At 34.4% G+C, this 14,841-nt stretch overlaps 1 protein-coding gene across 4 annotated transcripts; it reads right to left on the reverse strand.

The window, feature by feature from the left end:
• Window positions 1–1,884: 1,884 nt before the first annotated feature.
• LOC6570331 (inhibin beta chain) lies at window positions 1,885–9,562 on the reverse strand. 4 transcript variants are annotated; one of them, XM_032742002.2, is made up of 6 exons: window positions 9,421–9,559; window positions 6,992–8,085; window positions 5,518–6,501; window positions 3,899–4,161; window positions 3,198–3,840; window positions 1,885–2,693 (listed from the first exon to the last, which is right to left on the reverse strand). In XM_032742002.2, exons 2-5 carry the CDS (start codon window positions 7,989–7,991, stop codon window positions 3,199–3,201), a joined length of 2,889 nt encoding a protein of 962 aa, XP_032597893.1. In that variant the 5' UTR covers window positions 7,992–8,085; window positions 9,421–9,559; the 3' UTR covers window positions 1,885–2,693; window position 3,198. The 4 variants fall into 4 exon arrangements, with proteins under 4 accessions (XP_032597893.1, XP_001996489.1, XP_043071806.1 ...); XM_001996453.3 differs by lacking the exon at window positions 9,421–9,559 and having other exon boundaries at window positions 6,992–8,137; XM_043215871.1 differs by lacking the exons at window positions 1,885–2,693; window positions 3,198–3,840; window positions 3,899–4,161 and having other exon boundaries at window positions 5,639–5,702; window positions 9,421–9,562.
• Between the last annotated feature and the right edge of the window lie 5,279 nt (window positions 9,563–14,841).

Consider the following 14,841-nt stretch of genomic DNA (forward strand, 5'->3'; position numbering starts at 1 on the left):
AGCGTGCACCCACGGGAACACAGCTCTCACGCGGTCATGTTCCTCTCATGCATAGAAATATCAATTTTTTTTAACGAAGCGTGCTGGTGCACAATATTTTATATTATCAGAAGGCGATTTAACGCATTCGACCCCAGCTCAGTCTCTTTATCACCACAGTATATGTATGTAAGTACATGTTTATGTACGTGTAGGTACATAAAAACAAGTGAGACCTTTGTAGTCGGGCGTAATCGATTGCAGAATACTCTGCGGAATACCAATTGATAATGATGGAATTGGGACGGAAGCTTCTGGACGTGCGTCAACCATTGAAAAAGGCTGCCATTCTTCTTAAATTTTACGACTCTACCTTAAAACGTTGGATAAAAATTTCGCGGGCTTTCCTAAGTTGGATGCATTTGCTCAATAATTCTGAAAGCTTTTTGTGGCGTTCTCAAGCATAAAATCATCCAAGCTGGAATACTATATCAAATAGATCCCATATAATTAATATGTCGGTTTTTTTTTAAACTTATCATGAAAGTTAGATGAAAGCTGTTGGACTCTTGTATGTAAGGGTAAGGGGTTTTCGTACTTAAGAAAGCCGTTCTCTTCTCTTCTTGTTGAATTTAAATTGGGAGAGGGATTAACAGTGAGCATCATTGTGGACGGCAGGCAGTACACTCTAGTGACGAAGCCGCAAAGGCGCTTAACAATGTATATAGAAAGAATTGAAAATCGGCTACGATAGAGTTACCGATTGAAGTCTTAAATACAAAAAAACAAACTTTAGGTGTATCCCGGCTTCGCCCAAACCCGGGCAAATTTTGTATAGTCATTATGTATTAATATGTATGATTCTGTATGAATTGCAGTTAATGCCTGATAAGAAACTTTAATCTTTAAATAAAAGTTGCTTGAAAGCAAAACGCGGCTCGATAAGCGCACAAATTCTCGCTGTTAATACCTGACAGAAAAAATTACAGTTCGTAAGAAAGTCGCTTATAAGTTGTTCAAAAAAGAACATAGTAAAATTTATATTTTGAAAAATAGGTAAAAAGAGTGTAGCATCAAAACCAACAACATTTTTCATAGAAAAAAAAAAACATTTTTTGAATAAACTCCTAATTATAAAAATTATTACATGACTGGGAGATTACCTAATACCTACCTGTTAGAAATCCATTTATATGTTTGTGCTGTTTGCCATATTCATATTCTAATAATACATGTATAATTTAAAGCTAAAAAATATTATTTTATTGTTGATAAAAAATTAACAAATTATAAATATTTATGTTTGTTTAACGGGTTGGCCGTGAGCAACGAGAAATTCAATTTTTTTTTTTAAATATATGAATGTAATTATGTAAATATATTGAACTGTGCGAGTACTAAAAGAACCATGTGAATGTGTGTGTGGATTTGTGTCATTTCGTAGTAAATGTAAATGTACAATATCATGCTTAGAAACAATCACACGCTTTTTCCTGTTAGTAAAAATGGCTTACATAATAATGTGGAAGTGACTTCTTCGCGTGTAGCTTGCTACTTATTTATGTACATATATACTCGCGAGAATGTACATATGTATATTAATTTAAGTACATGCAGGTTAATATTCTTTTAAATTGGCTGAAAGTTTTACTTCTTTCGAATTATATTAATTATACAGCTTAGCGTTACTTATCAAAAGTCGGCTCGGAATGAAACGTTTATTGGATATACAAATACCTTTATTCTAACTAGTAGATTTAATCATCCGGCTAACCGAAGCTGTTGTGCCTATTCCAAAATATTCCAAAAAAATATTAGACAGTTTAAAAAATGTTGAAACAAAAAAGACAACTAATATAGATGCATTTAAAAAACATATGGGCTTTGGAATATACGAGTATTTATTGTAATTGACGAGTTAATACAAGAATCTTACAAAATAAAAATTTAAAACAATGATTTAAGCAGTTCGACGGAAATCACGGACATATCTATTCGGTAGTTGTTGCTAATAATATATGCCTTATACACATAATTTAATTTTTTTTTGTTAAGCTTACACAAATACAATAAATAAGTAATTATAATCAAAATATGTTAGTAAATTATCAATTTATGCGACATCTATTTTGGAATAGACAATCCAAACATGAAACCCTATCTGACAATCTGGCTACGCTACAGCACAGCTTTATACTAGTTGTCGCCTATGAGTACTCGGTTTTAAGTATTTGACAAAGACACTTTTGTTGTGTTGCTATTATTTCTAATTGTTATTAGCATTTGTTTAATGTTTAGATATTAATTTTAGTATTGTTTTCGCTGATGTAGGCACTTTTGTAAACGTTAATTAGATATAAATAGTTTAATACACATAATAAATACCGGCCTTCACTCATATTAAAATTTTATTTAAAGTAAATCGTAAATTGCGCCAATATGTGTTGAATAATGTTCATTTGAAGGCGAATGCTAAAATAAGCACTTAAGTGACTTTTTTAGAAATTAATTTTTATTGGCTCTTTATTTTGGTGGCCGATTGTTATGAATATAAATTCATCTGCACATCTGTGCAGCAAACCAGCACTTATGCATATAATTTAGAGTAGCCCATTTTGAAAGTGAACATTTACTATCATAAAATTTCAACGGACGGAAAACAGTTTAGTTTGGTAACTCCAGTATCCTTCTTCTCTTTTTAGATTTAGTGAATGCTGTAAGTAGGAGAAAATATAATTACTTAAGCTTATTTGTTGCCGTATAATGAATTTTATTTTAAATTTGTTTTGTATTATTATTTACTACTGTTTTTAACTAGTTTTATATATACTTTGTGCCAAAATGCTGAATGATATTTGTTTTATATAATGTCCGTTTTACTATACTCAATTTCTTCTTTACTTCCACCTATGTATGAATGACATTCTTTGATATAATACATTTGAGTTATAGATCGGTAAAAAATGATGCATCTAACTGGCAGAAGGAAGCATCTCAGACTATATTATTTATCGGTGTTAACAGACGAGTCGATCTCACCATGTTAAGCTTTCACACGTATATAAAATAATGATATGGAATAGGTATAATTGGAAACTATAAAGACAAGACCACTTTTACTCACAGTCCAAATCAATTCTCAGTTTAGATCGAAGACTATAAGATCTGATACATTATGTTTTATGTGTAAGTAAGTAAGTAAAGAAAATGTCACTTACATTATGGGCAGCCGCATTCGTCAACAACCATTTTTGGTAAGTCACGTTTAATAATACCGTCATCACCATAGTATATTAAAGACATGCTGGAAAATTTGACTGGAGCACAACAAGGCCGCATTCCATTCAGCAGGCCCATCTTACGATACTCCTCTATAAAGTGCGCGTGAAATGTTTGAAATGTATCTGGAGTTCGAAATGGTCCAGAACACTCTCCTCTACAGTAATTTGCAAAGTATCCTCTAGGTGCAATGATCCAATCATCCCATCCGAGCGCCTTAAACGACACATAAAACGATTCCTTGCAGCATTGTCCACTTAGTGCACCACCGCAATCCACCGCCCGTCTTCTTACACGCCTTGGCCTTGATGATTCGGTATGAAGTACAAGAAATGGACGATTCGGATTTACGTGAGTCGAAGCGGTCTTCATCTTTGAATGAACTTTTGTTGCCGACCATTGAAATAGATGCAGTGAATATTGGCTACCACAGCCAGTGCAGTCTATCAGTAAACGTAGGTTTTTTCCACTGGTATCGCTATACCACTCGCGGATTGTTTCGGTCAGGTCAAACTTTTGCCAACCCAGGTGATCGGTGTCTACTTCAAAAGAGGCCCGAAATAAGAAAGCCTGATCTATCGCCTGTCAATGCGTATAAAAAATTAAAATATTATGAATTTTGTCATCGTAAGAAAATTACCTTTTCAGTTATATTAATTTCTTCTGTCATTCGAAATACCCAAATTTTAATTCTTTGCCTGGGTACATTTGCGTGGCTTCTCCGCTTACTCTTTATTGAATGTTGTATTTGAAGATTTACTTCAGCTGCAGCTGCATCCCACTCATTATGCTGTTTTTCGATACGAATATGCATTTGCGCACTTCTTATGGCTAGTTTTTGGTTGGGAACACGTGATTTTTGAGGAGCAAACTCGACTATTCGGTAATGGCGATATTGTGACCCTAAAGAATTATTAAGATATAGTTAATATAAAGATATAAATATAGCATGAGGATTATTGATCAAATTAAATCAAACTATGCTAAAACAGCAAGGCTTTTTATGGTGATCTAAAATATATTTACTTAATAGAGTCGGAGATATTCCTTCTGCCTGTTACATACTCTTGCGCGATTTCAGCATACCCTTTTTAACCGTTTTGAATGGGTTCAGGGTATAAAAAGCAGTCTTACAAAAGCTAAATACCTGTAAGGGTACTTTCGTTATTTTTTTCGTTTTGCATTTTTAATTGTTTACTCTGTCTGATGTTCTTGTTTCACACCTCAGACAATAGTGAAAGTACTTCACCGCACATTAGCAGTCTGCAATAAACCCTCAGACGACAACACAGTATTTCCACTCGTATGTATGTAGTCTGGGGTCGGGTAGTCCCGCCGGCCAGACAAATACAAGTATACAAATATGTATGTTACTTTGTAGATGTATGCACAGTGGTTTGTAAGTTGTTTCTACGAGTTGACTGCATGGTTGTTAGTCTTCAGATACTTGAGCCTGCAGGTGTCTCTGGTGAGGAGTGAAATCAGCATTGTACTTGCAGCCGCTTCCCGGCCATCTTAACGTGTCTGCCTTGTATTTACATGCCTATGTACAATTATACCAGAATGTGACGACACCTCTTCATAATTTTACCACCTTACAGCACTGAATTGTTTACTAGAGACGTATTATTTGCGAGTCTATCCGCTCACTACCAACCGTACATAAATAAATTCAATGAATACATTAATAAAACTTAGAGTGTTGTAGTCGTATGTAATATCAGCTTGAAAAGTGTGAAAAATACGCTTTTGTGTGTCGAGGTGATCAAAACAAATATACTCTGTTTTTTCGGGATCAGAGTATAAAAATACATATGTGAGTGGAAATGTATAACTTGCTTTGCTAATACAAAACCTATTAGGAACGTATACTCTTGGTATTGTTTTCCTGGTTTGTAGAACATTGTTACAAACAATACCAGACAGTCAGTCATCCAGCCAAGCAGTCGCATAAGCAGACATCGACACAGACGTGGCAGACGAGTGGAAGCAGCAATCCAACGTTTTTTTTTAGTCTGAGTGCACACTTACAAGTTACTTACTTATTTTACACATTTTTACTTCGGCTTTCTAAAATATACATTCATTGAAAGTGAATTGCTCTTATACTCAGAACACATTGAATATGAGTAAAAGCGATATTTTATAGTTACGCCGAAGTATGTAACAGGTAGATGGAATTATTGGTTGTAAGGCATTTACCTAATTCATTTATGAATACAGTTTATCGGAACACATTTAAAAGTTTGTTGTACTTACCTTCCTCTGCAAAAGTAATTATCTCTTGCGTGCTACCAAAAAAATCTTCGCGCTCAAAACCAACACCATCCCGATCTTCTATGGCCATTGTTTCATGTATTAATCTTTCTTCATCTTCACGTGGACTTTTGAGTAGAATTTTTGTGCCGCTATTGTGCTTTTGGTCTTTATTATGTACTAGGACTCTGTAATCGTTAAAATAAACATGATCATTGTGTTCAAAGCCGCCGCCTATGTCGTTATTGGTGCTATCACTATCACTACTACGATTTATATCTATTAGATATGTTGATTTACTGTACGCAGTCGACTTGGTATTTCTGTTGAAAACATTATTTGCCACTTGTTTTTTAGAAGCTCGCAAAGGTGTGTTGTCGTCTACTTGTGAGCGTGGTTGTGGGCTCTTATTAGCAATCGTTCCTGTTTGTAGTTGACCGTGCCTTTCCCAGGTGTTTGTGTTTTTGCTATTTCTGTGTTTATTTGAATACTTTTCCAAATGATATCTAGCGCTTCCAGCTGTTCGATTTCTTAAAAAATGTCTTTTCAAGACGCTTTTAGTGCTCCTATTGGTTCTGCTCAATGTGTATGCAAAGTTTTGACTGGTTGAGCGATTCTGATCTGTGTTCACAGAAGCCGTGCTTGGTGCATGGAATTCATTAATGTCGGATACTCTTCCCACCCCTTTTTGACGGTCACTTAAGAGAGCACTTTTAATGCCGGCTCTGCTGTCAAACGCATCATTTGTTACCATTTGACCACCGTCCGCCCGATAGATCGTCTCCCAGATGAACTGCTTGGGCAGCGGATGGGACACATTTGGTTTATGGGTGAGGCCGAGTTTTGTCAGAATTTGTCGCTTTATCGATTCCAAACGAACACGGTCGCTGAGCACAATATTGTTATGATTGCGATTAGTTTTTTTGTAGATGTAATTGTTGTGGTTATTGTACTTGTTATTGTTATTGTAATCTGTGTGTGGGTTATCTGTGTAAATGTGACAATTGTAAAGTGTTATGTAAGTATCACAGTTGTATGGATTCATGCTGTATATATAGTGTGTTAAAGATGTATGCACATTTAAATAAGCTTTACGAACTCAAGGGCACCGGTCAAAATTGCCTGGTTATAAATATTATTTATGCATAAAGACGGACGGACAGCTATATCCACTTGGCTTTGATGCTGATTAAAAATAAATACTTTATGAGGTCGGAGATGCTTCCTTTCACCAAGTCTCAGAACTTGCGTTTGTACGGACAGAAAGCTTGAACGCCAATATATTTTCTACTTTTGGCATCGGAGTATATTATGCAGAACTTTTTATTTAAGTGATTTTTTTTTAAGCTAAAGTAGGACTATCATAAATGTTGCTGTATTGAATTTTATGTATTGAATATAATGGCTTGTTGTCTGTATTATATGTAAGTATTATATGTGTATGAGTATATGACTATTGGCAGTTTGGAAAACTCACCCTTATCACTGTAAAAGTTCCCCTCCTCAAACTGGCACAGAGTACAGCCTTTTTGGGTGACGAGACTTGAAACGTAGCCACCACTACTAGCAATGGCATTGCAGTTGATAAGTTTAATCTCTAGCCAAAAGAGTCCAATAAGCAACCACACGAGATTCGTACGGTTACGTTTGGTTTTAGAAAAATGGCGCATTGTGCTATAATTGGCTGATGGCCATGACGAAACGAAAGCCTTCAAGGACGATACACGTATATCCGATGAAGTATTGCGTGTCCTTATTATAGCTTCTGCTGTATTGTCTTGCTTAATTGATTTCAACGTCTCAAAAGAGAGACATGTGCCATGACTGTGACTCTGACTTAACTGAAATATGCTATCCTGATATTGTTGCAGTTTGCTGTTTCCCGTCTGTCTATTGCCCTTGTTATTGTGCCTGCGGCGTCGGCGGCGGCGTCTACGACGACGTCTTCTTTGCCTCTTACGATTGTTGCAGAACATTTTGCACAAATTGTTGGTCTTCAGTTGTTGGTCATTCGTCATATCATAGGAAGCATGACCATGCCCATACTGTTCCTTTAATTTACTCTCTCCATTGCTGATTGCTGCTGAACTACTAGGCGCTGTAATCGCGGATGTTTTGGATAAGGTCCGACTCCCACAAGACACAGTAAGCTGGCCCGTCTTATGCAGCGTAATGTTAGTTAACAGTGTGACCAGAGCGACAGCCCATTGACGAGCTACTGTGACAGCCATGATTAGAAGCCTTGATGCACCAAAAACCACGCAGGATCTGCCCTTGCGTGGTGGTGGTGACGGATAGATATTGGTGCATGAGCTGCAACAAATCCGACTTAAGTTGCTGCAGCTGCAGCAGCATACGAAAACACAGCATCCCTGTCGGCAGCAGAAGCAGGGACAATTGTAAAAGCATTTACTATCAATGGATCCTGATGCTGGCGCTGATACAACCGGCTTTTGTTCGTCAAAATCAAATAACATCGTTATTTTTGTAGCAGTTGCTGCATGTTTTTATTTCTGAATATTGTGCACGTTACGCATTTAATAATCCACCGCTTCATAATACAATATTTTACTGTAGGGATAAAAAGGTATATATTAATAAGAGGAAATGTTGCTGTCTAACTTAATCGATACCATAATATTCCGACGTCCGGAAAAGAACCATAGCTAAGAAGTTGATTTAATTAATAATAAGAATAGCAAAGAACAATAATAGATGGGACATCGAAGAATACAAATATTTCATAGCATACTTTCTTATACAGATAATACATCTATTGTGTGCTTGTAAAATTAAAACAATAATTATAAAGTAATAACACATAGTTTCCATTGTAATTCAGCAGACAATTTTAAACAGTATCCATGTGGATAATAAAAGAATGCATATGCTGTACGTGCGTACAAGTATACAAACCTTTTGTATGTACATAAAGTATGTACTAATATACAAACCATTTGTAACGACAGACAGACAAAAGGATGCGACGAGACGACGCCAAAAGCAACCAAATATAAATGTTAGCTTTAGGCTGTGGAAAGAGCAAGCAGGACACAACTACAACAGCTACAGTATAAGGCAAGTGAATAGAACGGTTAGAGAGCTTTAAGCTAAGATGACACAATCTTTTTTCTTCACATTTCTATTACATATCGAATTCCCCTTCTATAAACCCTTTGAATTACATGTACATAACATTAGTGTTAGACAGTTGTTTGTAAAATCATATATTACGTATAAGTGTATTTAAATTTAACGTCCTAACCACGTTAGGCTAATAATATGACTGCAAATAATAATAATATTTCATAAATAAGATAAAATCGCAATGCACTACAATTAGGTTTGTATATGCGCTATGAACTTAATAAGCAAGCAATATTTCTATATAGATGTACTAAGCCTCCGTTAATCAGTAATACACAATTACACGTGCCTCTTGAACTTGTTGCCGGAATATTTTCTTGCAATCATCTAATGAAAATTTGCAAATCAAACATTCTAAACTTATTTGATTTCGAGTTCCTTCGTTTACATATTCAAGTATTCACGTACACACAAATATACAGTATACATATATATTCACCATCACTGCTAAAGTATTGGAGACATTTCGTCTGGAACACATTCGTTGGAGATGGAGTGAAATTCGATTGTCAGCCAAAAATGGCAAATTCACACAACTTACACACACAATAGTATATGTATGTTTGTAGTATATAAGTAATCGTCGGTGTCGCTTAGTATGTACTTAAAAATATATATATGTGTGAATCTGCCTACATGTGTAAAAATATATCTATATAGTGCATACTATTTAGATGCATGTACTTATTATATCTGCGATTTGATCGGTGTACCGACTTATTTATTTATTGATTACAATTTTCTATATTATTTAGTTACTTTGGCTGGTTGCCGAAGGGTATTATTAAATTATGTCAGTCTGGATCTGAATTTCTCTTTTCATTCACTTCATACTATCACTTTTGAAACTGTTAGCAGATTCAAACATAGAAAATGTTAACTATTTATTAGACACTAAAACGTAAGAATTACAAACAAGCCTCTTTGCGGAGCCAAAATAACGTTTATTCGGCTCGGTGTTAACGGACTAAATGAAAATTGAATAACGAACATGCTCTTACGAGTGAGCTGGCAATCGCTTGCCATCAGCTGATACAGTGTTCGCTCACTAAAACTTTCACCAATTTTAAATTGGAATAGTAATACATATTTATATTGTCTAGGTAAAAGTTCATTGAAGTTTTCTGAAATACATTTATTGTATATTTTTTACATAACTGAGAACCTTAATTATTGCATTTCTGTTCTGTTTAATAATTTATTAGATCGACGTTTTAATTCGGTCAAATACGACTGTTTAATATCCACTTTTACAAGATAAAACTCGGCTGTTATTTATAAATAATCTATAAGGAACTTGTTTATTATATATATTTTTCGTATGTACGACTAAGCCAGCTGGCGTTGTGACAAAATCAATTACGAAGCTAACAAGTTCATTAATGATTAATTTCTTGAAGTTCTTTTATTTCATATATTAACAAAAAAACTAGAACTTTCACTGACTCTTCAAATTGTTTTAAACGTTTTTTACATTTACATTTTTAAATTATAAGAATTGCATAAGTTAACCTACTCGAAAATTTGCGTTAACGCAATTTAGCGTATGTTAACGCACTGTGAACCGCCGCCTCTTATTGTTTTTAATTCTCTTTGGTCATAAGCACAACTGTTCTCTTTATCTCCCTGTTCTCTTAAAATGGAGCTGCCACCTTGTTTTCCATTAGCTTATTAGCTATCGATAGTCCAAAATCATTTAAAGTGATGTTGTGGTATTTTATTTCGATAAATACCAAAGAAGACAAAAATAAAACAATTCTTAGGTAAAATAGAAATACTACAAATTTTATATTTATGAAAATTCTGTAGAACGATTATAGGTTTTAATAATTAATCGCAATGTTTTATTTTTATTTTATAATTCAATCAGAATATAACATTTTGTATTTACATTATTAAACTATAGAAATAAAAAGCCAACCCACTTCAAAGCTTGCGCAGCCTTATGCGTAATTTAGGTTTGCATGTTAACGCACTTTGCTCTTTAAGTCGCTTGAAAAACGATGCTAAATAAAGGAAGCGGGAGATATGTTGTTTTTCGATATTAATTTCAAATAGTTCTTTATTTTTTTTAACAATATTTTGGTTTTGTAGATGTGTTGAAAATTGTGTAAACAGCAGAAACTATTTTTTATCTGCTCGATTAGGGGTGAAGAACATCGATGGGCTGATGCGAATGCGCAAATAACACTGATTGCCATCCCTTGTAGACGCTATAATAAATGTTGTCTTGCGTTTTGTCACACTTTAATGTTGCGCTTATCCGTTACACAGTTTGCAGTCATATGGACCGAAGACGTTTTGGCAATAACATCCTTGAGGAATTTGCGCACTATTTTGATGATGAGTCAGGCAGCGATTTGTTTGTCCAATGGAACGATTCTCCCAAATATGTTGTCCAGTTTGCTTAAACCAGAAAGCCGCAACAACACCACAAAATTAAACTTTCTTAAGAAGTACCTTGAATTTGCAATTTTTTCCTAAGGTGTGTATAAATTGTTATAATCAATTGTCTTTGATTTTCAAGATGTTTTAAGAATTGTCATTAATAAAGCAAAATTATTACATTTTTTAAATTTAATAGAAATATTGTAAAATATACTCGATAAATAATTACATTTAGGTATGATCATATCTGCAAGAGTACAGTCTGAAAATAAATCTCTATGCTGTTATATACATATATTTGGTCTTATATAATTATTATTTTCTTGTTTGCAAATCTAAACAACATCAAGCACAAAGCTCTGATCTAAGTTGGGAAGTACAAATGTTAGTATACCCATTTTACTACTTCAGTATAGGGTATGAAAATAAAACAAGAAAGTGCAATTGGGGACCTAGCACAAAAACAAAACACAATAATGACGACCATAACAACAACAGTGGCACATAATAGCAACTAGCGGCAGCCAAAGCAAAAGCAACATTAACAGAAAAAGCAACAGTCAAAGACCAAAAGAAACGGCAGAAGAGCAGTCTCGGTTGACTTGCAGACCGTGAAAAGCCACGAGCCACAATTGAAATACCGAATTTCATACCGAAAACATATGAATACTGATTGTTCAAATAAAGAGCAAGCGGTATGGATGACTACAGCAAACACGTACAAAATCAGATAATAGCACATACGTATGTATGTACATGCATAGTACATATATATGCATACATACTGTTGTACGATCGACAAACGAACATTATGTATTTGAGTATGTATATGGATGGATATGTGGACACATAACATATACACACTTTGGCGTATGTGAAGGCAAACGTGCATACATACGCCATATATATATATATATATATATATATACGAGTATACATATGTATATATATTTATATATATACGTATAAATAAACTGAACAGCTTTGGGCAAAATCGGTAATCTAACGACATTAGTAAGTATATAAAGTTTTCGAAAGCTTTTATTAACATCCTTGTCAAGATGGTTCAATCGACGAAGCCCTTTCTGAAGTGTTCGAGTATACATAGGTACATTCGATCTAGCTTATGTATGTAAGAAAATGTATCGGCATGTAAATAATTATGTATGATTGCATATACATGATATAGGCTCTTCGCTTGAAGTATCGCAGCGCAATGTGGAAAATAGTTTTTAGAACAATTTCTGCTTTAATCGATCCATCTTCCATCATTTATAAGTATTTTTGAACATAGTGTCCGATAGGTATAATAATAATGACAATTATACAAATGCAAAACACTTTGCAAGTGTATGTATTATTTAAACGATGTTTTGTTTAAACTTTCAGATATTCTTGTTGAGTAAACCATTTGGCAGTGAGGGCAAGCATTTTATCTGTGCATACATTTGCGTGTGCATTCGTGGCTCTTATGATCAGCACTGTATTTTGGTGACTAGACATAAGTCAGGACAAACTGTTTTATATTTTATAGGGTAGTCAATCTTCGGCAGCCCGAATATAATATTTTTTTTTTTAGTGTTGTGCAGAGCGTTGAACCCTGACCTGGCGTCGATGTAGAGTTTAGTTGCGCGTATTTTGGCCCACAAACAGAAGTAAGGAAAGAAGGAAGGAGGGCAAAATATCAAAACGGAAGGCATGGGGTGGTTTTTCTGATCGTCAACACCGCTACGGCGTCACGGTTGCATCTATCTAACAGGTGTTCTGTATAGAAAGCGCGGGCTTTGGTAGTACTAAGAGGTTTTCACTTGTAGAGGCGAGATCACAGAAAATAAACTCAAATAAACATATGCATTTATATATGTATGTAAGCTATACGTAATTATGTTATTTTATATGTGTATGTGTAGTGTTTACAAAATTATTTGTATGTGCCTTGTTCAAAACATACCCAGAGACTTAGCCAGCTGTATTTTCTACCAGTTTCTCCGACAACCAACCCGCTTTCTTTATTATGGACTTTGAGAAGAAAAACCGGAAGAGGAAAATAAGAATCATGTTACGTATCGATAGTTATCGATCAAATGTAATATTGATTGTCGCTCGAGCGGATTTGGCTGGACAAATTCGGATGCTGATGCGAATTAAGAATACAATTGTATATAGGATTGGATATACTTTTTTTCGCCTGTGCATTAATTTCCACAACATTATACACTTTTTATAGATTTAAATTGGGTACAGGGTATACAGATTTAAAAAGAGTATACACATGTCGGCTTATATGCAAGGCATCAGGCAATAAGACTACATGAGCGGATTGTAGTGCATGCCAGATTAGGAGATGGTTCAGTGATTCCCCTTCCCCTGTGGTTTGCAACGGTAGTCGCTATTTGTTTGGCACGCGCCGTCTTGCCAGCCTAACCAGCACCTTTTGCAGGTGTGTATGCATGAATTTGTGCGAAGAGTAAGGTAAGCCACATATATATGATTCTCAATTTACATATGTACTATGTTTAAATTTAAGCTTCTACAAATCCGAATGTGTGTATGCGTAGTATGCTGTGTATAAATATGAGTAAATATTCTCAGTATAAATGTGTATCTAGTATATATGAGTGGTACGTGAGGTATAAATTATTTAAATATGCTTTTGTAATATAATTCAGACTATAAATTGCAGTAAATGTAAAAAGACTTCAGTGAACGCTAGTTGCAAGCCAGAAGGATTTAATGCTGAATTATTTCTTTGCTGTGTGTTTTATTCCATCAGAGCCGATTACCTATTACAATTAGTTGAACCAATTGAGTAGAAGATACTTAGTTTCCAGCCCCAATATAAATTCAAAGTTACTTTCCACACAAGCTACGTGCTTTTGGCAGCGAATGTGCGTATTTTTGTCTAAAACCCTCCTTCAGTTTGTTTTCGGATGTCAAAATCAGTCAAATTAATATTCAAATGATTGTATTGACACCGATTTTATGTAATAAAATGATTATTTGCCAATTTTATATAATAAAATGGTTATTTGCATAGGCATACGTGCATACGTAAAATTTGAGAATATAAACACAATTTATTTAATTTATACGTATCTACATGAACTTACAAAAGAAGGTGTTTTGTATTCGCTAATCTGTAGAACTCAACTAAGTGACTCAACGTGTCGAAAAAATAGTCCGGGTAGAGTTGATGAAAAACGGGCTTGATTCCCTTTACGTACATATGTTTGTTGTTGGGTGGCAATATTGGTGTATCATTATATTATACAAATATAAACGTTTCTAAATGCGTACTATTTGTCGCTTTTTGCTTTGAAACAAACCCAAATCATTTGTAACTTATTAGTATGCATATGCATACTAACTTATATAATTATATGTGATGCACATATACTTATATATATATATTTTATTTTATATATATATATATATATGTACATATATATATATAATAAATACATACAAAACAAATAAGGTGAAATCAGCGGCCTAGCCTCGAATGCTCAATAGTATGTATGCATCTATGTATATATGTATGCATAGTACATCAATTTGTATGTAAACAGGTGCGGATTCACACATGGATGTATCTTATATACTCACTCATACAAAAATTCAAACGAAAATACATAATATACATATTTTCTTACATATGTAGGTAATAGCAAAGCCAAACGCGTTTGTCTGCACTTATATACATTTGTATGCACCACTTTGTGAATATATGAAGTACGTACACATATAGGTATATTTTGAAAATCGCGCCTCTGTTGATCGTGTAAAGTACAA

The sequence above is a fragment of the Drosophila grimshawi genome, unplaced genomic scaffold, assembly GCF_018153295.1.
Source record: "Drosophila grimshawi isolate 15287-2541.00 unplaced genomic scaffold, ASM1815329v1 contig_80, whole genome shotgun sequence".
NCBI classification, from domain to species: domain Eukaryota; kingdom Metazoa; phylum Arthropoda; class Insecta; order Diptera; family Drosophilidae; genus Drosophila; species Drosophila grimshawi.